Genomic DNA, 24,934 nt, shown 5'->3' on the forward strand with positions numbered 1-24,934 from the left:
GCCCTTCAGTCATTACAAGTCTGAACGGTACATATATCTCTGGTGACGAAAACCCAGTCAAAAATATCTAGCTGTACCTACGCTTCTAAATTCAATGAGTACCAGCGTTCTAGCGCTACCGTTTTCATTTTTTAATTAGAAAAGATAGTTAAAATTGAGACACCGAGCTGAGTGTAACATATAATTTTAAAAGTTTAAAAAAAAAAGCTTAGCTAGCTAGTACTTAATAATAAACTCTCCCCATTTAATGAAGCACGGAAGCGGTATCAACCTCTTTTTACGCACGCTGGTGTTTTGCTAAAAGAGAAAAAGTATTTATAAAGTAAACATTTTCTTCCCTCTTCAATATTTAATTTTTTTCCCCGGGAACAGGCAGTCCAAACAACAAGCAAAAGAAGGATAATCTCTTGCCAGTGGATAAACTGCCTAGTCAAGCCCGCCAGACTAGAAGATAGTAAGGACATAAAAATGGCAGTGAAAAGAAAACAACAGAAAGCACACTCACTTCATCATGCTGACAAAGATTGGGGAGAACAGAATGTGTTGTGAATGAGCAGGGCACATATCACTGGTGTGTGTAATGTGTCGTGTGACATTATAAGATCACAACATCATGTAATGTTACGTCACACGACTGATATCACACGAAGGACTATGACGTCATGCAATGTCAGTCCTCTGTGGTGGTTTTCTCGGAGAATCCAGCCGATGAAACACATTCGTTCAAAAAGGGGCTTCGGAACTGCTGGCCGCCGTGGCAGCGGGAACTGCGGATGGACCCACCTGATGTAGGAGAGGTTGAAGCGGATGGGGAGCTGGAAGTCCAGCTGGATCGTGGCACACTGGTGCTGCCTCCTCAGGGCGTCCATGATGGTGATGTCGATCTGGAAGACGGGCACAAAGTGAGCAATCGTGAACACCGAATGGGGCAAGTCACCATATAAAAGAAACAGTTCACCTTGGGTCCATAGAAAGCTCCGTCCCCGGGGTTCAGAGTCCACGGGTAACCAAAGTCGTTCAGACTCTGCTCGAGTTGCTGCAAAAGAAATGAAAAAAATTCAGCATGAAATTATGCATTGCTCGATTCTACCACAACCGCCATGCAAAGGGAGTCGTATGCACTGCCTTCTCTCTGCTTGATCGTCAAGCAACATACAGAGCAGGAAGACTGTTTTCCCAAACAGAAAGACAGGTCGAGCGAGCAGTTCTCTCGTTAGGATGTCCACGAGATCTTGGTGCGATGCTTATGGCACTGAGCGACCAATGGCTGCGTCGTTTTTTCCCTTTCTTTTTTTCGACTTCGGAAGTTTACTGGTAAGCATGGCTTAGTGGATTAGCCACCGCCAATACATAATCTCCCTTTTGCGAATTTCAATAAGGGGCACAGCCATCCCTTTAAAGGGCAACTCCGCTCAATTCCGAAAAATTTAGGCTTACATGTGATTCCATTTCACAAAGCACTACTAAACAGCTCTACGTCTTCGGATTCGCGAAATGTGGAATAGTATTTGTGTAATCCTAATTTAATCATCAGCTGATACCGAAACCGGAACTTCGGTTGCGTCAGGCAACATTGGTCCCATGTCGTCAGAGTCATGGCCACGTCACGTCGAACCACGTGGTCTTGTGACGTTCGTGGGGGTGAGGTACAGGACTCCTGACGCGGGCACGTGGCTTCGCATGGCGCGGACAGTGATCGCCCGGGGAAGAGAGGGAAAAGGAGAAGACGAAAGAGGAGAGTGGGGGAACGGAGAAACCGGACATGCGATAAACGCGCAGGGCAGCGTAAACTAGCGCATCCGCGTTATGGTGATCTCGTGGACGCCGTTGAGCCAACGCCAGGAGGAGAAACACATGACGTCGTCGTTCAATTTCACTCTGAGAAGTAAAAACAAACAAAACGTGAGAATGACGTGGTCATGCCTCTGACGTAGTAGCTCAACGTTGGCCGCTCCAACTCCGTTGCATTGAATGTGCTGACGATTGCGCCTCACGTTGCACGCTAGAGTTGGCAGATTTCGGCGACTTGGCTCACTTGAAAGCTTGCTGGCCAGTTTATTAAATATATAGACGGAATTAGAACGTAATATTTGACATGGGGTCTTCCTATATGATACTGAAGAGGGCTGCATAGTTTTCTAAATATCAAAAATGAAGCGGAGTTGCCCTTTAAGAGGGAAAGACCGGTGGACGAGAAATTAACAAACCGTTGGCCTCGTGACCGGCCTTTTTATGGGGGGGACACTACCCAGAAAAAACAATTTCTGCAAAAGAAGTTGATTTTGAAAAAATGTCCTATTTACATCCACCCACATCTAGAGAGTATTCCCAGAAAGTTTCATTAGTTTACACTGCATAGCTAATTTTTTACAAAATATTTTCGGTCCTCCGATGCTAAAGAAAGGGTAGGGGTCGGAGCACTTGGAATTAGGCATGGGCGAATAGAGAAGTTTGGGTCCGAATCACATTCGAAGCGAATAGTGATTTTGGCCGAATAATTTTGAATCGAATAGTTCGAATAGTTCAGTCAACAAATACCCCAAAACAGGCACATATCCAGGGGGGGGGGGGGGGGGGGCACGGGGCCCACCCACTTCCCCTCGAAATCTTTCATTTTGCTGGTGCCTCTGCCTCATAAAGCATGTCATGGGCGACCTCCCCTCCCTCCCCCCCCCCCCCCCCCCCTCCTCCTCCTCCTCCTCCTCCCAAAACAAGGATAGAATTTTGTGAGGAACATGCCTGGCTGGTTAGTTTTTTTACTTTTAACATTCTTTAACATTCTTTTATGCTACAAAAACTACATTTGTAAAAAAAGCGCTGACATGAAAAAAAAAGTTACTCTTCTTATGGAGTTATACTTATGAAAACCAATGCAATACAGCAAAATAAATAGCTGGATATGCGCTATGGGTATTCCTATGACCATATTACACCTATAAATCAAAATTTTTTATTTTGTTTTAAAAAGTTTTTCTAAGCGAATACACTGACTTCCATATTATAACATTCGTAACAAGTTTCAGAATTGACATAGGACAATGAAATATGGCAGGAATGTTCTTGCCACTGCGAATGTGATTGAAATCAAGCAAGTGGTACAGTAGGACCCGATGCGTGCGAACGAAGTCCAATGTCTACTCTACGTGTTACGAATGTAGACTGTTTCTGCTCTGAGCAAATTTTTTTAAAGCAGTTAATTACTGAAAAAGTGTGCACACGACGTGGGCACAAGAAGCTTGGATGTGGTTACCTTCTCGGCGTCGTTCCAGACCTCTATGTCTCCGAGGAAGCCCTCTGGGCGGGTGGACAGCTTCAGCTTGAAGGTGAAGCCAAAGATGGAGTAGATGTGCTTCAGGAACTCCAGGGCGCCCTTCATCTCAGACGCTATCTGCGAGAGCAGACAACCACGAGCCGGCAAAATTATGGTAGTCACCGATTTGCCTCACAATTGGTTCGACACATTACTAGACACATCTGAACTAGTACAGTACAGCCTGTTTATAATGAATGCCGCGAGAATCCAAAATCGGGTCGCTACATCAGTCTTTCAGTATATTTAACCATAAAAAAAAGGATCATTTTTTTTTTAGTACGAGATTTTAATGCACTCCAAAGTGGCTGTCGATCCGCAACTGTAAGCACTGCGTAAGAGATGCCTTCATGATCGCCCGCTGAGTTGAGTCCAAATGCAGGAAAAGGCTGTTTCCGAGTCGGCCTGCTCAGCACCGGCAAAGTACTCTCTAAGGGTATCCACCAAAGCAAAAACTTTGGCGTAGGCTCGTAGTCGGAGAGAGAAATAAGCAAGGTGGTCAAGTCCAGAAGGCACAATACGCGACTAGAGAGGACTTCATAGACGGTGAGAAGCAGAAGAGCAATGCAGTTGTAGATACGCTGATACGCACCCACATCACGAGACTAGGGTACTAGGTAATGTAGCAGAACCAGAGAGAATAAAGCGTTTTGCCTACGGTGCAGCCAACATGGTGGGCTGGGGTCCAGAGGACGGGAAAACGCAGAACGGAAACGCCGAAATGCCAAAAAACCCGAAATGCCCCGCACAACGTGCGCAGCGGTGGATGTTGCACGTACTGTGAGAGGGAAAACTTCCCGAGTAGCGCGGGTTCCTCCCTCGCTCAGACGAAGTGTGGTGGGCGTATTAGTTGCGTTATGGTGTGCCGCCGTTTGTTTTTATCCTTAGTTTCTAGAAATATATCGTAAATAGCTTTTTCTGCATTTAATCCAAGCATCTTGCTGTCTTTTTTCGTTGTATTCGTAGCGGACCTCCCGATGTTTTCCATTAAAAAACTGGCCCCCGTCGCCCTGCAGGTATACAAAAGGTAACAGGCAATTGAAATCTGTTTCTTATATCCGTTTCCGAGTTTGTTATAAGTGGGCTATGCTGTACCAACTGTTTTTTGTCTCCTTTTTGTCCTTTTTTGTGCCATTTCGTTTATTCCGATTACGTGCCATCATAGGAATTTGTTCGTCTACGTCCGCGCCGCAAGTGCGACTTTGTTGAGTTGTGGCCAGCCAAATACAAGCCTTTCTCCACTTCACCTAACGACGCATCGCAACAGACACCACGAGCCATCGCAGCTAGTCCAATGACGCACGAGTGTCGCGCGGCCTTCGAGAGGGACACGGCTGGGTGCGTAGTCGTGCGACGCAGTCCAAGCGCTGGATTGGCCAGGACGGCCTGACGTATCCGCGGCGGTTTTGTTGCAAGGTGAAAGGGAGAGTGCGCTCGAGGAGGGTGTGCATTCACCTGTTCGGAGGCGCAGAAGATATGGGCGTCGTCCTGCTGGAACCGGCGCACCCTGGTGAGCCCCGTCAGTGCCCCGGACAGCTCGTTGCGGTGAAGGACCCCGAAGTCCGCCATCCGCAGTGGCAGCTCCCGCCAGGAGCGCGGTCGCACGTCAAACATCAGGCTACGCGGGAAGACACACGTCATGCGAGAAGAGAACGACTCGGGGCTGGTTCACGCGTCTGCTTTCGATTGTCCTTTCTCCTGCGTCTCAACTGCTCGTAGCTACTCGCGGCGCGAGGAGACAATTTGCGCAATTTATCAAGTAGCCTCGGAACACTACTGACCTGCGCATAACTAGACTGAAGGTTTAGTTACGCGCAAATTGGAAGGATTTTAGATTTTTAGGGGCCAAGCTCCTTAGGGTCTAGCCTTGTCCGTCCGGCGTCCGTGCTCACATCGATCTTGCTGGTGCTCGTGAGTTTATGTGCTCACCAGCACGCGAGCACGTGCTCACATGCTCGTGTAGGGCAAAAAAAAAAAAAAAAAAAAAAGATGAAAAAAAAAATGTTTGCGCAGTTGACAGGATTCAAACCTGTGCGGGGAGACCCCAGTGGATTTCTAGTCCATCGCCTTAACCACTCGGCCACGACTGCAGGACGAGTAGGGGGCTTTGAGATGTGGTAGTAACTCAAGAGCTGAAGATGTCATCGATGAAAGGTTGCATGTAGCCGCTCAACGTCTATACAGGAGAGGGCGCTGCGGTCAAAGGCGTATATAATCGCGTTAACCTTTGCATGCATTGGCTCAACGTTTATAGACGAGAGGGCGCTGCGGTCATATGCTCAAATGCATACGTAATTCCATACCACACATTCTCTTTCTGACATGGATGAAAACGAATGAAAGGCTCGGCATGTCGCGGCTCAGCGTCTACGCAGACAAGCACCACCAGAGCTTCGCCCCAATCAACATCCTTCACCACGTAAAAATGCGGTCATTTTCTTTTTTTTTTTTTTCGCTGCAAGCAGTGAACGGTTGGCTGCGACACAGCCGATTGCAGTCACACAGAAATGTAACAACCAGTCTTTACTTTGCGCTGTCTTCAAAACGGCAGTGACGGAGTATTCGTGGCTCCCAAGGTTTCTACCGAAACACGATCTATGATGGCTAGAATGACCGTAATCTGCGGCGTAGAAAAACTGGGCATCGGGGTGGGGGGCGAGTGAAGCAGTGAAGCAAAAGAAAAAGCAAGCTCTGCTTCTTTTCACTTCACCGTACAAATACAAAACTTTTCCAAACTTGTTAGTTTAGTTGAATACGCAACCAGCTTTCTTCCTAGTTTTTAAAGAAAAACAAAGCGTGCCAAATATACACCAACTCATGTTTACAAACAAACCGGAGCGCCCCTAGCGGACGCCACCGGCGCCGCGCATGCGCGGTGGATGGTGGGCAAGAAGCCCGCTGTCGCCCATAAACAAACCATTGAATTGCGTTGTTTTCGGCGTCGGTGGGAGTCCCTGTGCTCTTTTTCGCGTTGGATTCGTTGATTTTACGTTCTCCTAACAATGTCTGACTACTTGAGCGGCTTCAGCAAAACTAACGAGGGAAAACTGTGCGTGAATAATGTGACGTGCGGCGATTCATTTCACGTGGACGCCGCAGAAGGGGCGCTAAAACTTGACTCCCACGATGAGATTCTGCTCGCTATTTTCAGTCGCGACGTCGCTCGGGCTGCAAAAGCGTGGACTGTAGCTGAGATGGTGGACGTCGGTACTGAAAACCTCAAGTAGAATCGGGCATTACAAGTCGGTGACGGCCACTGGTAACAATGATCAACTTCTTCTTGTATCTATTGTTTACACTTAACCTACTTACCCCAACCAACCTTCAAAAGTGGTTTGAGGCCTGCACTTAGGTCTTACCGCAATTACCGGGTCAGCGTTTGGTTTACGGGCCGCTGTCGTTTGAACGCTCTGACGACAAAAAGCAGACAAGTTTGAAAGAACAGACGACAGTTCGAACGCATGCGAAATGGAGTGCGGGCAAGAAGCACCGCGTCCCGCGTCCACAAACCATTGGAATGTCACGTTGTCGGCGTCTGTAATAATTGGGTTGTGTGTGTGTTTATACAGCCTAGAACTTGGTCTGCCTCACAGGGGCGACGAGTCTCCCAGCTGTAGATGAGAAATTTAGCCAGTGCGGTACAGCCGCTAGCCTGGGGTCTTTAACGTGCATCACGCAGTAGCGATACACGACCGCACGCCGGTACGATGCTCATCCAGATCGAAACGGGCAGGGGTGGGGCTCGAACCCAGGATCCCTGGGTTCTGCAGCGCGAGCTTTCGCTCCACGTGCTCCGAGCTGGTGTGCGCTAGACCACTCGGCCACCGATCCCCCCGTCGGCGTCTGTGTAAGTCTGCATACTGTTTTTCGCGTTGGAATTGTCGATTCTACGTCCTCATAGCAATATCTTACCACTTTAATCGCCTGAGCGAAACTATCAAGGCTCGTTACACCGCTAAACTTTGCGTAAATAATTTGACGTGCGGCAATTCATTTGCGTGAACGCCACAGAATGGACACCAAAACTACGATGAGAATCTTCTAGATATTTTCGGTCGCGACGTCGCTCGTGCGGCAAAAGTGTACAAGGTAGCGGCGATGATCGACGTTGATACTGAAATTCGAAAGTGGAAACAGACCAAGCATAACAAGTCGGTGATGGCCACTGTTCCCAATAATCAACATCTTGTATGTACTGTTTACACCGAGCCTACTAAGTCGTTTGGGGCCTGCAATTACTTCTTATTGCAATGACCGGGTCAAAGTTTGGTCTACAGGCCGCTTTTGTTTCAACGAGCAGACGACAAAAAGCAGACAAGTTCGAAAGAGCAGACGAAAGTCCGGACGATCAGGCGGCCGTGTGAATTTGAAGACGCACTGAACCCGTGAGTGGTCCGGACAACTTGGCGGTTTTTTCTCGTTCATGTTGGAACAAAGCAAATGCATCTGGCGACCACAAAGTGTTGCCCGCACAAGCGACCGTAGTTCGACAGCGTCTGGTTTACCTTTTTCACGGCTACTATCCACGTACTCGGACGAACGGAGCTAGCAGAAACACATGAAAACTGATCTTCAAACCTTTCCACACTCTTTTGGTACATCCCCCGTCGCAGCATTTTCACGAGAAAGCAGGTTTTTTGTCTGGTTTCTCCGAAAAGAAAAAAGGAATGCATGTCTCGCACGGCGACTTCTGCCCACCGCCCCAGACCGGAAGTGCGTCCGACGCGCCACCACCGCGGCGTGACGTAGGAGAGTTGAGTTTGTGTATAGTAATGTGAAGAAGTGCCCCGAACAAACGTCCGTGTAAACGGAACGTATTGACAGATGGAACCACAGAAAGAGCTCTAGATTTACTCTATGGGAGGTAATAATTTTATTGTATGTTTATTTTTTTTTAAATGTATTAGGTATTCTTTTGCATTTCTTCTACTCGCTTAGCACTGATTTGGCAACTATGCATACAAATTACCACGAAAATGAGACAAAAGGGTTTTAACTGAGAGAAAGCAGTGTGGCAACAGAAATGCCCTTCTAAAAAATGACGCCCCCAGTCAAAACGGGACGTCTGGTCACCCTAATGAGGACCCAACCAACCAGAATAAAGTTTTCAGTGCCGAACCCTCGACCCGCAGAACTGTTGCTTGGGTCGTACCGACAAACCCTTTAGTACATAAAATATGTTCTTGGTGAACATATGTTTGGTGCCCTGGTAGAGAACTTTCGGTGCTACTTGCCGTGCGGGCTTGCATCCCGTTAAGTTCGGCAAGTGTGTGTTGCATCGTTCACCCGCCATATTTCGTTGACCAATAACGAAGATCCAACTGAACTGTAACAGCTGAGGAGAATATCTATGAATTCAATTAGTGGACTTGCACCTGCTGCAGTCGATAACCTCGTTTTCAGAGAATCATTTCTTTACTTCGAATGACACTTTTTTTTTTAATTCACATCAGTCGTACGTAATGCAGCCTGCGTTACAGAAAAGGTGGCAAACTAACTAAATAAGGTGCAATTACAACTCACCAGTGACCAGGGCAGTTCATAGGCTTGAGGGCAAATGTTTCCTTCTCAACGTCAAAGGAAAACATATTATCCTGTTGAAACGAGAGAAAAAAAGGGGACATTTAAAACTCACAGTATTGTCAAAGTTGGATGGCATAACCCGACATATCTCCCACCTTACGTGCCGCTCTCCGGCATTATATGAATGCTAAATATAAATCTTAGTGAAAATATCGGAACACTGCTTTTACCTTAGAAAACCATTGTGTTTAGAAGCCTTTGGGATTCTTGCTAACATTTCATGAATCATTCAACATTCCCAATGCTGCCTGAAGGCTGGAGCTCTGCCTGGGCCACCCTGGAGAAACGGGTTGTACCGCTTAACATTAATTCGAAGCGGCAGGTGGATATTACGCGCTTTCGTGAACATGTCCGAGTCGTCAACAGTCCTGTAAGTACGCATAAAATAAACCATCGTATAAGAGCTGCTTTCTATCTCGTGTAGAGCCACCCCAAGTGCGTTATCGGTTGTTACGTTTTCCCAGATGATACATTCTTTTCTGCGGTCCCCCTGAAAAACATATCGAGGTTTTACAGTGTTAGCGCGTCAGGAAACACAACGCTTTGTAACTCGGGTTCTTTATAGGAGATGAGAAACGTGAATACATTAGGGTACAGGTTACAGACGTCCGACCCTAGTCGGCATGATGGCGTCGCGCGCGGACGACCGTTGTTCGTCTTTCCGGAAGTAGGCTGGCGGCTCTGGCCAGGGTTGCCAATTCCGGCCGCAACACTTCCCCCACACTTAGTATGAGGAACTACAAGTCCAGCCTCACGGGTGGTCGGCGTTGTCGCAGAGGACGCTGCTCCTTGCTTGGCTCCAGGGTGGCCCTTGACGTCTCTGGAGCCGCTGAGGATAGGCCCCATTCTAACATTAAATCCTCATTCCACTCACTGGGTTGATGCAGAGGGTCAGGTGCGTTGACCTCGTGCCTCAGGCGTAGCTGGTCATGATGTCTGCGGATCATCCCACCAGGTGTTTGCACCAGCGCCATGGGGTTTCCAAGTTCTTACGTGATGGTTCCACTCAGCCAGCGAGGTCCCTTACCAAAGATCCTTGCAAAAACAGCCTGACCTCGGCTCCATGTAGGCGACTGGTTGGCTGGCCCTGCCGGCTTGTGACTCTCTGCCCGGGCTGTCAGTAAGTCCAGACGAACTTTCGGCTGATAGGCCAGAAGCATTTCTGCTGGAGACTTGGGACGACCACCCGATGGCATTCTGCGGTGCATGTGGAGCCATCTCGCCAAGCGAGTTGTGAGGGACCCACCAGACACCCTCTTTAGTCCTTCCTTCACCGAGCGCACGGCCCTTTCTGCCAGGCCGTTAGACTGGGGTTGGAACGGTGCAGTACGTATGTGACGTATTCCATTTTTCTTGACGAAGTCCTGGAATTCGGCTCCTGTGAATGAAGTACCATTGTCCGACACCAAACTTGTGGGCAGGCCAAATCGAGCAAAGGTGGTTCTGAGCAGTTCCACCGTCGTTGCCGATGTCGCTGTTGTCGTTGGCAATGCCTCTATCCAGCCAGAAAAACTGTCGACCACCACCAGGATCATCTTCCCCTCTACTGGTCCGGCATAATCCACGTGAACTCTTGTCCACGGCTGTTTAGTTGCTGGCCATGCCAGTGGCTCCCTACTCGGTGGCATGGGAGCCGCCTGTTGGCACACTGTGCACCGGTGAAGCAACTCTTCCACCTCACGGTCAATGCCTGGCCACCACACCAGCGTGCGTGCCAGTGCCTTAGTTGCATTGACTCCCATCTGAGTATCATGAAGCTCCAATGCCTGGCCACCACACCAGCGTGCGTGCCAGTGCCTTAGTTGCATTGACTCCCATGTGAGTATCATGAAGCTCCAATAGAAATGCCCTCCGTGCACACTCTGGAATCACCACTCTTCCATCCATGCAGATGAGGGCCCCTTCCAGCGTGAGCGCATTACGATGATGCCAGTACGGCTGAAGGCGACTGTCCAAAAGCCTTTTTGGCCAACCTCTGCTGATCGTGTCTCGTAGGCTCCGCATGGTTGGGTCCTTCCCCGTCAGGTCTTCTAGCTGTCGTCTGGACACTGGGCTGGCGTCCAACATGTCCACTGTGAAGACCCCCATCTCTTGGGCCTCTTCGGTTTCTGCTCCACCTGGGACAGTTGCCACCGGCAGACGACTGAGAGCGTCTGCGTTCAGGTTTTGTGACCCAGGCTTGTACTTGATGACATACTTATACGCTCCAAGCGTTAGTGCCCACCTCTGGATGCGTGTTGCAGCCATGCTTGGAATCGATTTGCTTTCTTTGAACAATCCCACCAAGGGTTGGTGGTCCGTCTTTAGGGTGAAGCTCCTGCAGAGAAGGTAATCCCTAAACTTCGTTACCCCAAAAATGAGCGCAAGCGCTTCCTTCTCTAGCTGCGAATAGTTCTTCTCAGCCTTGGTAAGGGTTCTTGACCGGAAGGCAATAGGCCTGTCGACGCCATTCACGCAGTGAGACAGCACTGCTCCTAGGCCTTCGGGTGACGCATCACATTCCAAAATGAGTTCCCTACTTGGGTCATAGTGCACAAGAAGGTTGGACTTCTGCAAGGTAGTTTTCACCCCGTCGAATGCAGCCTGTTCTTCTCTTCCCCATTTCCATTTCACCTCACTCCTTAGCAGGTTGTGGAGCGGAGCTAGAAGTGTAGACATCCTAGGCAGGAAACTTCTGTAGTATGTGATGAGTCCCAAAAAGGACCGAAGTTCTTGGAGGTTGCGAGGTGCAGGAGCCTTCACGATGGCCTCCACTTTCGTTTCGGATGGATGCAGCCCATGTCGGTCGATCCTATGTCCGAGGTAGGTAACCTCCTCTTCACCAAACACACATTTTTCTTCCCGCAGTCGGATGCCATTTTCCCTGAATCTCTGCAGAACCTTCCGCAGCGTCTGCCCGAATTCGTCTTTGCCCTCTGCCACCAAGACATCATCCAAGAAAACCTGCGTTCCCGGAATGTCCTTCAACAACGCCTTCATTTTCCTTTGGAATGATGATGATGATGATTAGGAGTTTATTGGCGCAGCAGCAACGAGGGCCATAATGCGCCAAACTTAATGTATTTAGAACATATTATAACAAAAGTTTACTTTGAGGCTACATATTTACAAATGGTATAAATATCCAGTTTGTTTTAAAAAGTCTAAGACACGGCTGAATGGAACTAAAGGTTTATCACCAAGCAAAAAAGAGGGATGAAATGGGAGATGATCCCTAAAAAGTTCGAGAAAACATGATTGACGGAGTGGTTGATGGGACGAACAATGCCACAAAATGTGCAACACGGTCAGAAGCTCTCCACAATGTTCACATAGTGCAACATCCTCACCACAAAGCAGATACTGATGTGTCACACGGGAGTGACCTATTCTTAGACGGCATAGAAGAACCTCCACACGACGTTCCCTGTTGTAAGAGCTCTCCCAAACGCCCAGAACGGGCTTGATAATGTGAAGTTTGTTGTTGCTCTCTGTATCCCATTCAAGCTGCCATTTGAGAAAAATAGATTTCCTCAGAAGTGGTTTCAAGTCTTGGTAAGGTAAGCAATTGAATGTTATAGACGAGCCTTGGGCAGACACGGCCAATTTATCCGCCTCTTCATTGCCCAAAATCCCAACGTGGCTTGGCACCCAGCAGAACTTAATGTCCCGACCGCATCGCAGGGCGCTATTGATCTTACCATGTAGATGTTGTGCAAGGCGGTTCTTTGTGGGCATCAGGGAGGACACAGCCAATAAGGCACTCTGCGAGTCGACAAAAATTACAGCTTTCATTATACTATTGTCGAGTATATGTTCGACCGCTAGTAAAATAGCATAAAGCTCTGCAGTGAAAATGCTTGCTCTAGAGTCAACTTGTGTGGCTTTGCTGTAGGAGGCGGAATAGAAAGCACACCCTACAAAAGACGACGATTTGGACCCATCTGTATAAAACTCCAGGTAGTCTGCATATTTTTGTTGCAAGGAGAGGAACTCCTGCCGGAGGATTTGTGGTGAAATGACCCTCTTACTGTATTTTGCAAGTGACCAGTCACAGAAAATCGGCAGAACATCCCATGGAGCAACCCTATGAGTGTTTTTAAGCAAGGGAATCTCATGGAGGGGGATATTAATAAACGGAGGCCTAATGGTCTAACAATGCTCTGCTTGTTTTCGAAAAGTTGTGAACTTCTGCAAGCATGAAGGGCACTGTAGGAGGGATGCTTTGGATTTGAAAATACTTTGTAAGCATAAGAGACACTGAGGTACTGCCTCCGTTTCTCAAGGGACATTTGATGCGTATCAGCATACAAACTCTTCACGGGAGATGTGCGAAATGCACCTGTAGAAAGTCGTAGTCCAAGGTGGTGTACTGGGTCAAGCATCTTAAGAGCGGATGGCCGCGCTGACCCATATACTACTGCACCATAGTCGAGGCGGGATCGAACTAAGGAGTTATACAGTCGTAGAAGACAGCGCCTATCAGCACCCCACGACATATGCGATAGCACTTTTAGGATGCTTGATGACATCAAGCATTTCCGTTTCAAATTCTTCAGATGGGGTACAAAGGTAAGTTTCTTGTCAAAAATAACACCCAAAAATTTGTGTTCTTGTTGGACGGATATCTCAATGCTATTAAGATGCAAGGAAGGATCAAGAGACAATCCCCGGCGTAATGAAAAAGGAACACAGACTGTTTTTTCAGGAGAAAATTTGAAGCCGTTTTCTTCTGCCCACTTACACATTCTATTGATTGTAAGCTGCAATTGTCGTTCACAACTGGAGAGGTTACAGGAAGACACAGAGATTTGCACATCATCCACATATAGAGAGTAAGTTACTGATGATGGCATAACCTTAGCTAGACTGTTAATCTTTACAGCAAAGAGGGTAACGCTCAACACTCCTCCTTGAGGAACACCATTTTCTTGAGAAAAAACATCTGAAAGTGTGGAGCCCAATCGGACTTGAAAGGTTCTTTCGCTGAGAAAGCTCTGTATGCACTGAAGCATGCGGCCTCGTACACCACAGTTGTACAAGTCGCGAAGTATTCCATACCTCCATGTGGTATCATATGCTTTGTGTAAATCGAAAAACACCGAGACACAATGCTGCCGGTGTACAAATGCCTCACGTATAGAGGTCTCTAGGCGAACCAAATGATCGGTGGTCGCTCGTCCCTCCCGAAAGCCGCACTGGTTTACATCAAAAAAATTCTCAGTCTCTAAGAAATGGACAAGACGACGATTCACAAGCCGCTCATAGGTCTTCCCTAAGCAACTTGTGAGTGCGATGGGACGATAGCTCGTAGGAATAGAAGGGTCTTTCCCAGGTTTCAAAAAAGGGATTATGTGGGCATGTTTCCAGCAACAAGGAAAGGCAGCAGCTTGCCATAGTTGATTAAAGAAGGTTAACAAACCGTTCATAGATTCAGGGGACAGTTTCCTCAACATTTCATAGTGGAGTCTGTCTGGCCCTGGTGCAGACTGCTTCTTTGCACCAAGAGCGACTTTGAGTTCACACATTGTGAATGGTCTATTGTAAAAAAATGAACCACCCTCCGACATCGAGATGGGCTGCTTTTCAACAGTCGACTGGAACTTCTTGAATTTTTCGCTAAAATTAGAGGAGCTACTAATAAGATGGAAATGCTCCCCAAGAACATTTGCTTGATCTTTCAGCGATACAGAGGGGGAAGAAAACAGAGGAGTTCGGAAAGATTGGTAATCTCCTCGAACTTTCCGCAGGCGATCCCAAACTTCTTTAGCTGGGACAAAGCTATTTAGAGAAGATATATATTTTTCCCATGATGTCCTCTTTGCCTGTTTCCGTGTCCAACGTGCCTTGGCCCTACATTTTTTAAATTCAATCAGGTTCAAAGCAGTGGGATAACGGCGAAATATACCCCATGCCTTGTTCTGTTTCCTGCGAGTGACTCTGCAGTCCTCATTCCACCAGGGTTTGCATCTCCGGGGTAGGACGCCGGATGTTTGCGGAATAGAAGATGCAGCAGCATTAATTAGACATTCAGTGACAAACACCGTCGCTTCTCGGGGGACATACTGCGAAAAAGCGATGGATCCAGTACGGCATTTAAACCAAAAAGAGCCCAGTCAGCCTTCTCTAATTTCCACTTTGGAAGGCGGGTCGAAAGCGAAGGAAGGGGTATTGAACTTTCTAAAATTATGGGGAAATGATCGCTGCCAAATGGATTATCTAAAACCTTCCATGAAAAGCATGGAAGTAAAGCTGGTGATGATATGGAAAGGTCTATTGAAGTAAAGGTGTTATGAGCAGCACTAAAAAACGTTGGCTCCTTTTTATTCAGAAGACAGAGCCCGGAGGATAATAAAAGTCGTTCTAAAACTCCACCACGAGAATCCTGACGAACACTACCCCACAGTGGGTGGTGGGCGTTAAAATCACCTAGAATTAAAAAAGGCTTAGGCAGCTGATCTATGAGTCCTTGTAGCTCGTGGAGCTGCAGTGGAACGTTGGGTGGCAGGTAGAGAGAGACCAGGGTGACGAGTCGGTCAAGGAGAACGCGAACTGCTACTGCCTCGAGTGGTGTTTGTAGAGGAACCTGAGCACACACAACCCCGCTCTGCACTACAACTGCGACACCACCAGAAGGGCTAGGAGAAAGGCGATCCTTCCTAAAAACCTGGTGCCGGCGTAAGACCTGTGTGTGTTTGTCGGTCAGATGGGTTTCCTGCAAACAGAGTGCCACAGGACGAAGCTCATCGAGAAAAAAATTAACGTCATCAATATTACGAAGAAGGCCGCGACAGTTCCACTGCATGATACCTAATTGTTTACTCATAGCAGTGCTAAAATTAAAATAAACTTTAACTTATAAACTGCAAGAATGGGTAAAAAAACGGTTTACTAAGGTTTAAAATCGATTTTTATGCGCGGAGCGTTTTTCTTTTTCGCGCAGTCATTCTGCTTCCCACTAGAGGTAGTGGGAGCAGCGAGGGAGGACTCCGATCCCGAGAGGATAGCCTCGTCGTCGGATCTGAGCCCACACTCTTCCATGGGCTCTTCCGGTGGTGTCGTCGGTTGACCCTTAGGGGCCAACTGCTTCGACGTCTCACCGGGCTTCCTCTGGGGAGCAGAGGAGCGAGGGGGTAGGCCTCGGCCCTTAGGGGCCAAAGGGCCAGGTGGAGCAGGGGGGGTTAGCCCCTGCCCTGAGGTGGATGCAGAAGAGGCAGCATCCACCTTACGGTTCGAAAGCGGTGTCACTGGCACCGCTCCCGAGGACGGAGACCTCGACGGGAGGCGCAGACTGTCCGTAGACGTCTGAGTTCCCGTCGAAACCATTGGCCGTACCGGTCCCCTGCGTACGGCCTCGGCATAAGAGCCTTTGGATACAAAGGCGAAACGCTTCTTTGCATCAGCGTATGAAATATTTTCGGTAACCTTCAAGGTGAGGATTTCTTTTTCCTGTTTCCATAATGGGCAGGATCGGGAGTATGCTGGGTGCTTACCGCTACAGTTAGCACAGTGGGGCTCATTCTCGCACACATCAGCAACGTGCTCCTTGCTAGAACACTTGGCACAAGTGTCACTTCCTCGACAGTTCCGTGACCCATGGCCAAACCGTTGGCATTTAAAACACCGCTGAGGGTTTGGCACATAGGGGCGGACGCGGCACTGGAGATATCCTGCCTTCACAACTTCAGGAAGTGTAGTTGACTCAAATGTAAGGATGATGTGTTTCGTCTTGCGTTCAACACCATCGCGGCGAAGGGTAATACGCCGAGCAGCGATTACCCCCTGTGTGGAAAGGCCCTCAACTACTTCGGTTTCTGTACATTCGAGCAGGTCGTCTTCTGAGATCACTCCTTGAATTGTGTTAAGTGTTCTATGAGGTGTGACAGTGACTTTGTAATCAGTCACACAGTTTAGTGCTAATAGTGAATCACTTTGTTGCTTACTGTGTATCTCCACTAGGAGATCACCAGATGCCATCTTTTTTGCATTGTAATTCTTCCCAATCACTCCTTCAAGCACTTTTGAAATGAGGAAAGGGGACGACTTGCCAAGCGGTTTTTCATCCTCAGAGTGCATGACAAGAAACTTGGGGAACTTTGAAAATGTGTATGTTGGTTTTTCTATCTGCAGTGCTTCGGTGCGGACCCTTTTCGGGGCCCAATCAAAAGGTTTTTTAGCTTGAGAACCCATATGAAGGGGGAGGGTTTTCGGAAACTGTGGTGCACCGCCCACCACCGAGCCCAACAAGGGAATAGGCAACGCTCCATAACAAGAATGGCTTGGCTGAAGACGTTACGCTATTAGTGCTGCCCAGTCTCTATAACCAAGAGTGGTTCTGGACAAGGTGTCTGTCGCCACCCAAGGTTAGCCCTTGCCGCCAAAGGAGTTGAAAAGGAAAGAAGAGAAATGAGAAGAGTGAAAAGGAGGAGAAGACAAGGGTGAAAGCAGAGAGGGGATAGTAGAAGTGGCGACTAGACTGAATCATCCTGGCCGGGCCTTACCAGGACTCCCGTCTACGAGAAGCAGGGGCCGAAGTGGTGTATTGCCTCACCCGGGGGGCCCCGAAGGGTCCAAACCTACCCCGGGCTCGGCTCAACCACCAGGATGCCCTTTTCCCCGGACACGGGAAAGCCACGCACAGCCATACGTGGGCGGGCGAACCCGCATGGCTCGGGGTCCGTGGAGACGCCACTCTCCAAACACCTGCTTTCACAGGTGCCCCCTGCGGGGTTTTCCTTTGGAAGATCGCTGGTGCTGAAGCGATGCCGTATGGCAGCCGGTTGTAGCAGAAGAGACCCTTGTGGGTGTTGAGCACTGCTGCCTGTCTGGATTCTTCATCTAAGGCCACGTGGCAGTAGGCTTCCCGAAGGTCCAATTTCGAGAACCAATGGCCATCCTTCAGAGACGCAAAGATGTCCTCCACTTTGGGAAGTGGGTATTGTTCGATGTCGCATGCCATGTTCAGGGTTACTTTAAAGTCCCCACAGATCCTGAGACCTCCATTGGCCTTGGTCACTGGCACTACTGGCGTTGCCCACTCACTGTGGAATACCAGAGGCAATATCCCCTCTTTGCACATTCAGGCCAGTTCTTCTCCTACCCTGTCACGTAGGGCATAGGGAAGAGACCAGGCCTTGCAGAACTTGGGGTTTACCTCTTTCTTTAAGTTGATGTAGGCCACAGGTCCCTTCATCAACCCCGTCCCCGGCTAGAAGAGATCCTTGAAGTCTTCTTTCAGCTTCTTGACCGTGTCCTGTACTTGGTTGTCACTTGTTTGCATGCTCCCGATTAGATGCTCTTCCAGGAGGTTCAACGCTTGGATGACGTCTCGACCACACAAGGATGGACCCGTACAATCCACAACGTACAGTTGTCCTTGCACTTTTTTGTCTCCACGCCTTACTGGCATCGCCAGGACTCCCAGCACTGGTAGTTTCCCCAGGTAGCAGTGGAGCTCCTTGGTAGTTTCCTGTAGGGGTGGCCAGACCTTAGCATTCTTGGAGTAGGTGTCCCTAGAAATCACGCACACAGGGGAGCCAGTGTCAACCTGCATGGTCACCTCTACTGTTCCCCACTGGAGCACTTCGTTGACTGGCTCAACCGTAGCTTTTGGAGAGTGCACTGTGAACAAGTGGAAAGTTTCCTCTGCCTGTCCTAGCTGTGCTTCTTCCGTGAGCAGGTTGGCCTGCTGCTTCTTTCGGTTGATCGCCGGTGTCGACTGAGTGCGAAAGCACCGGCTCGCCAAATGTCCCTGCTTGTTACACGTGAAGCACGTCGTTTTCTTGTGCGGACAGTTCGGCGGGTCATGAGAGCTGTCTCCGCAACGAATGCAGGGCTGCGCAGTCTTCGTCCCAGACGTTTTCTGCTGACGTCCCTTGTGCTTCTTAAACCGCAAGGCATTCACGTTCCCCGCAGTAGTGGGTAGCGAACTTGAGCCGGGAAGCCGGTCGGCATTCCGCATTGCTAACTCCGCGGCCAACGCTGTGTCCAGCGCCTCTTTGAGCGTAAGTTTCTTTGGTTTCGCCAGGAGGATCCTCTGCACAGTCTTCTCGCGCAGTCCGATGACGAATCGGTCCCTTAGGTTGCGCTCTAGTGCGTCCCCAAAACCGCAGTGGTCTGCGATTCTCCGGAATTCGGCCAGGTAGTCCGCGACGCTTTCTCCCTCATTTTGCACTCGTGACTGGAACCTGAACGTCTTGTAGATCTCGGACGGTTCCGGACTGAGGTGCTGCGTAAGCACTTTCACGATCGTGTCGAAGATTTCGTCTCGCGGTTTGTTTGGCGCCACCAAGCTTCGCAGTCGTGCGTAGACCTCCGGGCTGAGAGCGGATATTAGGATCGAACGTTTCCTACCGTCGTCCTTCACCCCGCTGGCGTCGAAGTACGCCTCCAGTCGCTCCACGTAGTTCGTCCAATTCTCCACCGCTGGGTCATACTGGATCGGCGCGGCGTAGAGGGCTTGAGCTTGTGCCATGGCGGCCACCGCTTCTCCTTTGTTCCCGGGTCCCACCGACGCACCGACTAACACCACTTGACGTTCACGTACCGGCGTTCGGTTGTCCTCTCCTTATCGAGCCTCGTCGCCATTGTTAGCGCGTCAGGAAACACAACGCTTTGTAACTCGGGTTCTTTATAGGAGATGAGAAACGTGAATACATTAGGGTACAGGTTACAGACGTCCGACCCTAGTCGGCATGATGGCGTCGCGCGCGGACAACCGTTGTTCGTCTTTCCGGAAGTAGGCTGGCGGCTCTGGCCAGGGTTGCCACTTCCGGCCGCAACATACAGTATTTATGAACTGTGGCACGTGACTGACAAAATTCCTGCAGCTATCCTAACCGAGTGGATTGATGCTTGCTATAAGCAAATAATCATTCTTCTATTTCAAATTTGACAAAGACCACAAGCACATATGATGAGTGCAGGTTGTCAAAACATCGTTGCCTAACACATACCCTCGCAAAATCTCAGCAGGTCACCGCATTGAGTGCGCTTCCCACCGGAACAAAAACTAGCTTTCCAACTGTTTATTCTGCGAGGACGTTAACAGAATCAAAAAACCCAGGCGCGTACCAAAGAAAAAATCTTTTACCCTTTTAACTGACCGCCTTTTCATCTGGGCTAAGATCTACAATCTGCATTATGGCAATCGTGTCCTCGAAAGAATTGTGATTTTTCTCCAGTGAAGTTGGAGTCCAAACAAAACCAGCTGAACCGTACAGAGAAGAAACAAAAAAGAGCCGCCCAGAGCAGCCAGGCCGCAGCGGGGATTGCTGGTTGCAGAAGACTGCTGGTTACACGCAAACCTTGCCACTTATCCAGTCGCGAATGCCCCATGATTGCAGGCAGAAGTTTGACGATCGCTACAATCTGTACTTTGCGCCAAGGAAACATTTCCAGCTTGTCAAAGATTGACAAAGACGGCGGCCATTTCCTGTGCGAACCCGATTAGCACACGAAAGTCACAGTCAAACGAAAGAGAGTGCTAACAAACAAAACATAGCAAGCGGTGGTAAGGAAGCAGCCATGCAGTCTCTGAAATTTCCCAATAAGAGAGCACTTGGCGAGGAGAAAAAACTTCGACTGGAGACTGCACACAACAGCGTGTCCTGACCTTGACTTTTTTTTTTAGGGGTGTGCGAATAGCGAATAGTAGTTATCGAATCGAATACCAAAACGAATTAAGAAAAAAAAGCCAAACATCCAATCGAATATCGAATAGTGATTTTATTTGTAGGATTTTTCAAAGTGTGCTGTGAATGATATGATTATATGTGCAGAGTATGCGCCTGGTGCAGAATATGCATCTCGTACAAAACAGGAGCTCAAAATGTATAGAAATTCTGGTAAAAAAAACAAAAAAACATTAAAGATTTAATTTTACGGTGCAAACATAATCTATCTACCCCAAGCATTGCAAAGAAAAACAAAGTTACAGCCATGCGTGCCTTTTTTTTCTCGTTAAAAGCACAACCTAACACCTCAACATGTCCTTTTTTATATTTATATATCTAAAAAAAAGAGGGGCATTTTGCGATATTTGATCTCAACTTTAAGGGGGGGGGAGGAAGGAACCCGAGATTTGGTTTTATATAAATAAACAAATAAGTATAAAATCTGAATAAACAGGCTTAAACAATATATTCTGAAGTAAAAAAAAAAAAAAAAAACAGTGGCTTAGCTCGGCTATGCCAGGATATACGTAGCGTAAGCTTAGGTTCAGCTGGTTATTCTTAGCTTTCCTGGTTGTCTAGGATTAGCTTGATTATCATGCTTACTGCTGCTTCAATGACACACACACAGTTTACGGATTATGTGACTACTTCCGGATCCGATGAGTTAAGCTTCTCCGCTCTTCTTTTTGTGGAGCAGGTGCCGTGTAACCGAGCTTTCGGTTGCATGTCAAAAGATCCCCAGGTGGTCCAAATTAATCCTCAGTCCTCCGCTGGGGTGTGCCAGATGCACGTCGTTGGTTTGGCCTGCTGTGCGCTGTGTTGTTATGTATCAAGCACCCAAGCTGCCGCCCAGAACATCCGGACAGCACAAGCCATGATCTCGAGCGGGTGCATGCACGCGGCGCGTGCATCGGGCACTGACCTAGGCGCCACACCAGTCCTGGTTGGAAACTCTCTCGAATCTAGGCACACTATTTTTCCGTTCCGTTTCGAATCAGAATTTGCAACTTGCGGTTCCGAGAGGACGACGACGACAACAACTCGGCTGGTTTCATCGGCGTGGTTAACGTGGTTTTCTTTTTGTGATCTTGCAGTCGCCGATTTCTGTGAGTGTGGCAAATGTGTTCTACATCGGCACCGCAATTTGAAACGAGGGGCTTTGCTCGTGAAAAGAAGTAGGCATGGCGCGGAATCCCGGCCTCCCAACAACGGCTGTGATTCAAGGTTAGATTTGTGCCACGATCATGAGTAAATTTGCGTGCTATAAAGTTTGTGGCGTTCGTTACTTTTCTTTTTTCTAACCTGTGCATTACATTTTTGTGCAATGGTAGGACCAAGAGATGCTTCTCGGATGGTCTGTCGAACATCAAGGCACTAGCATCAGGAGAAAAAAACGTCTCTTTTGTCAGCTCCGCGCCGACTGCGCGTCTTTACCCGAATATATAGAATATTCAAGTGATCGAATACTAGGAATTCGATTCGTGAAACAAATTATTCGGGAACTTTCGATTTAATTCAAATTCGTATAATCGAATATTCGCACACCCCTACTTTTTTTTTGCTCATTTTCTTTTTTCTTTTGTGCATGTCTGTGTGTCTTTCTACACTTTCAGAGGTTGCTCTTTTTATTTGCTGTTTGAGAGGCTTTAACTTTAAGCATTCCTTTTTAAATGAGGCGGGGGCACTCGCATATTTTCAATTTTCTTTTTATACAAGATGGGTGCTCACATGTTTTCAGTTCAAAATAGCTAATGGGCTGCTTGTTATAAAAATACTTTTTTACATGCAATTGTGTTCTTAATATTTCAGTGTTCGATATAGACAATAATTCGCTGTATTCGGGTTCACTATAAACGGGTTTGAGTGTACCGCCACTAACATAACTCCCAACATGCTGCACCTGTGCAACATGCAGCACATGTAAGTTGCAAGGCTTACATGTGCTATTCCAAGATGTTGCACTAACATGCTGCAGAAGTCACAATGCCAACATGTTGCACTACACAAGTTTTGAGGGGAAAACAGAAATGTCCCTAAAACAAGCAAGAATGTGTCAAAAAGAAAACACGCATCAGTTTGGACATCGGCCATACACTACTTGAATGGTCATCAAAAATTCACCGCTGCATCACCTGTTCAAAACGCAAGGCACATTTCTTTTGCACAAAGCATCCAGTGCCATCTGGGCCTCTAAACTCGTCAAACACAAAGTTGGATCCAAAGTTGACAGAGCGCACTGATTGGCCTATCACGACGATGACTTCGCGCTTTTTTCGCCGACGTCCAATCGGCGTGCTCCGCAAACTTCCGGCTCCGACTTTGATTTTTGACGAGTTTAGGGCCTCTGGTTGGGCACAAACATCACAACAAACTCAAATCCCCCAGCTTTTTTGTATTCCAGTAACCAACTGCCCCTGCTAAGCAAGAGCTGATGGGGCAGCCAGTACCTGGTAATGCTGCCAGTGACCAGAGGTGAGCCAAAGCTTGCTGTTGTACATGTTGGGAGTCACCACTTCCTGGAAACCTCGCTTGTTGTACTCAGCCTAGGGAAAACAAGAAAAAGCTTTTGCTGTGTGATGCACACTGCATTCCAAGAGATGAAACAAAAATTTGTTTTACATAATGCGAAACTTGCTTGTGAAATGATTGCATAAAAGCACAGCAGTAGTCTACATCGAACGTTTGAACTGAGCTTGACAAGGGCCCTTTAATGACCTGTAGTGCAAGTTGTGCTCTAGTTATGTGAACCGTGGCCTCTTAGAATACTTAGATACTGCCAGGTCTGTTCATTCCACTCTGTTATGCAGTCCAAATCTCAACCCTCACAAAATGAAATTACTAGGGAAAAAGTTGGTCCACTACCATAACTTGATTTCTGAATGCCCCAACTGTTATTCAAGATTCCAGGCACATTTGAGAAGACTTCACGGAAAGACTGCGTTCGGAGCTATCCCGAATGAAGATAACAGGCTTTGTGCACACTTGTCAAGTGAAATGTGGGACAAAGTAAACCAAAAGGTGCACAATGAAAAACATTTCAGGAAACATTTTTTATAATTCACCTACTTTCTCAGTTCCCAAATAACTCCAACAATTTGGAGGCTTTCCTTCTTTCTCAAGTGGTGCACATTTTGAATATTCCGAGAATTCGCCAAAGAGAGCCTCTTTCCAAGTTTGGCCAGGAAACTAAAGGAGCTGTGCAACGATTTTAACATTGAAAGAATTTGCATCTTCTACTTCTGACATTGTTTATCTTGTCACAAAGGACAGGAAACACATCTCCTTCCTCCGAAATCTTGCGGTTCCGCAGCGTAATAGTGAGGCAAAAATTAGAATATTTCTCGACCTGCACCCGCGAGTGGCAGCCATGAGAAGCACGCGGCATGACCTAAATAGGGTATTTGTAAAAAAGAAAGGAAGTTGTGCAAATACCTGCTTGATAAAAGTTCATTTTTCCACAAATCTTGTCGTTGCAACGTAACTATAACTGCGTCAAAAACCTGGTATCATCGACAAAACTTTTATAATACGGAGTTTTAGTGGCGCCATCTATCCTAGGTCCACAAAACTACTACAGAAGTTGTTCCCAACGGATTTGAAGCAGTTTCTTGGTGCCAAATGAGTGCTTTGGAAGCTCGCTCCCGTATCCGCGCTCCAGCACAGAACAAATGATGGGCATATTCTATTTTTAGACTACTTGCTCGACTGGCAAGCCTGCCTTCCACTGACGTCACATCACTGAAAAGTGCGCGAATATTTGAATATTGGTTTTTGCACCATTTTCATTTGCCGATTTCACAATACCTATTATGAATTTCGCGATGCTAAATAGCATACCGGAAAGGCTAAAGGCCGGGGAGTCAGAAAATATAGTTAGTTGAGGTAGCTCAAAAAATCGGTTAGGTACCCCTTTAACGTATAATTTGCAGAATCCTGAAGTTTGGAAAATGTAAGCAGTGGGCGCTTGAACGAAGTGGGTGCTTCTGCAATATTTTACGGTAGTTACAAGAATAGCAACTGCAGTTGCCGACAGATTTTCGGACGCCAATAATTCTGACTTGAGGAACCGCGACTTACCTAACAGAAATCATGCGTATTCACGACCGATGTTCCGGACAGCTTGAAGTCCACAAGTTCTATTTTTTTGACAAAATCGTCGCATGCGATCAGCAGGATATACCACCGAGAAGCCGCCATCTTGGATTCTAGGTTGGCTGCACATGGATTGGCTTGGTTTGGCAGTGCTACTCGGCAACTGCCAAGTCCTACCGCTAAATAACGCTATACAACTTTTTTTTTTTTTTTTTAGCTGCACGTCATTATTATTATTATTGTTAGCGTTTTGCTTCGTTCAGTCGCCACTGCAATTGTGGAATTGTGTCTTTCA

General features: G+C 47.8%; 1 protein-coding gene across 2 annotated transcripts in view; it reads right to left on the reverse strand.

Annotated features, from left to right (window-relative positions):
• LOC8038376 (threonine--tRNA ligase 1, cytoplasmic) overlaps positions 1-24,934 on the reverse strand; it is a 43,812-nt gene that overhangs the window by 3,085 nt on the left and 15,793 nt on the right. For both annotated transcript variants that reach the window (XM_029984989.4, XM_029984988.4), the window contains exons 9-14: positions 22,995-23,090; positions 8,834-8,904; positions 4,766-4,928; positions 3,251-3,388; positions 959-1,036; positions 784-884 (exon numbers count right to left, since the gene is read on the reverse strand). In XM_029984989.4, coding sequence (XP_029840849.2) covers positions 784-884; positions 959-1,036; positions 3,251-3,388; positions 4,766-4,928; positions 8,834-8,904; positions 22,995-23,090 — 647 coding nt within the window. The remainder of the gene's footprint in view (positions 1-783; positions 885-958; positions 1,037-3,250; positions 3,389-4,765; positions 4,929-8,833; positions 8,905-22,994; positions 23,091-24,934) is intronic.

Source organism: Ixodes scapularis, unplaced genomic scaffold (assembly GCF_016920785.2).
Source record: "Ixodes scapularis isolate PalLabHiFi unplaced genomic scaffold, ASM1692078v2 PGA_scaffold11__112_contigs__length_91849675, whole genome shotgun sequence".
Taxonomy (NCBI): Eukaryota; Metazoa; Arthropoda; class Arachnida; order Ixodida; family Ixodidae; genus Ixodes; species Ixodes scapularis.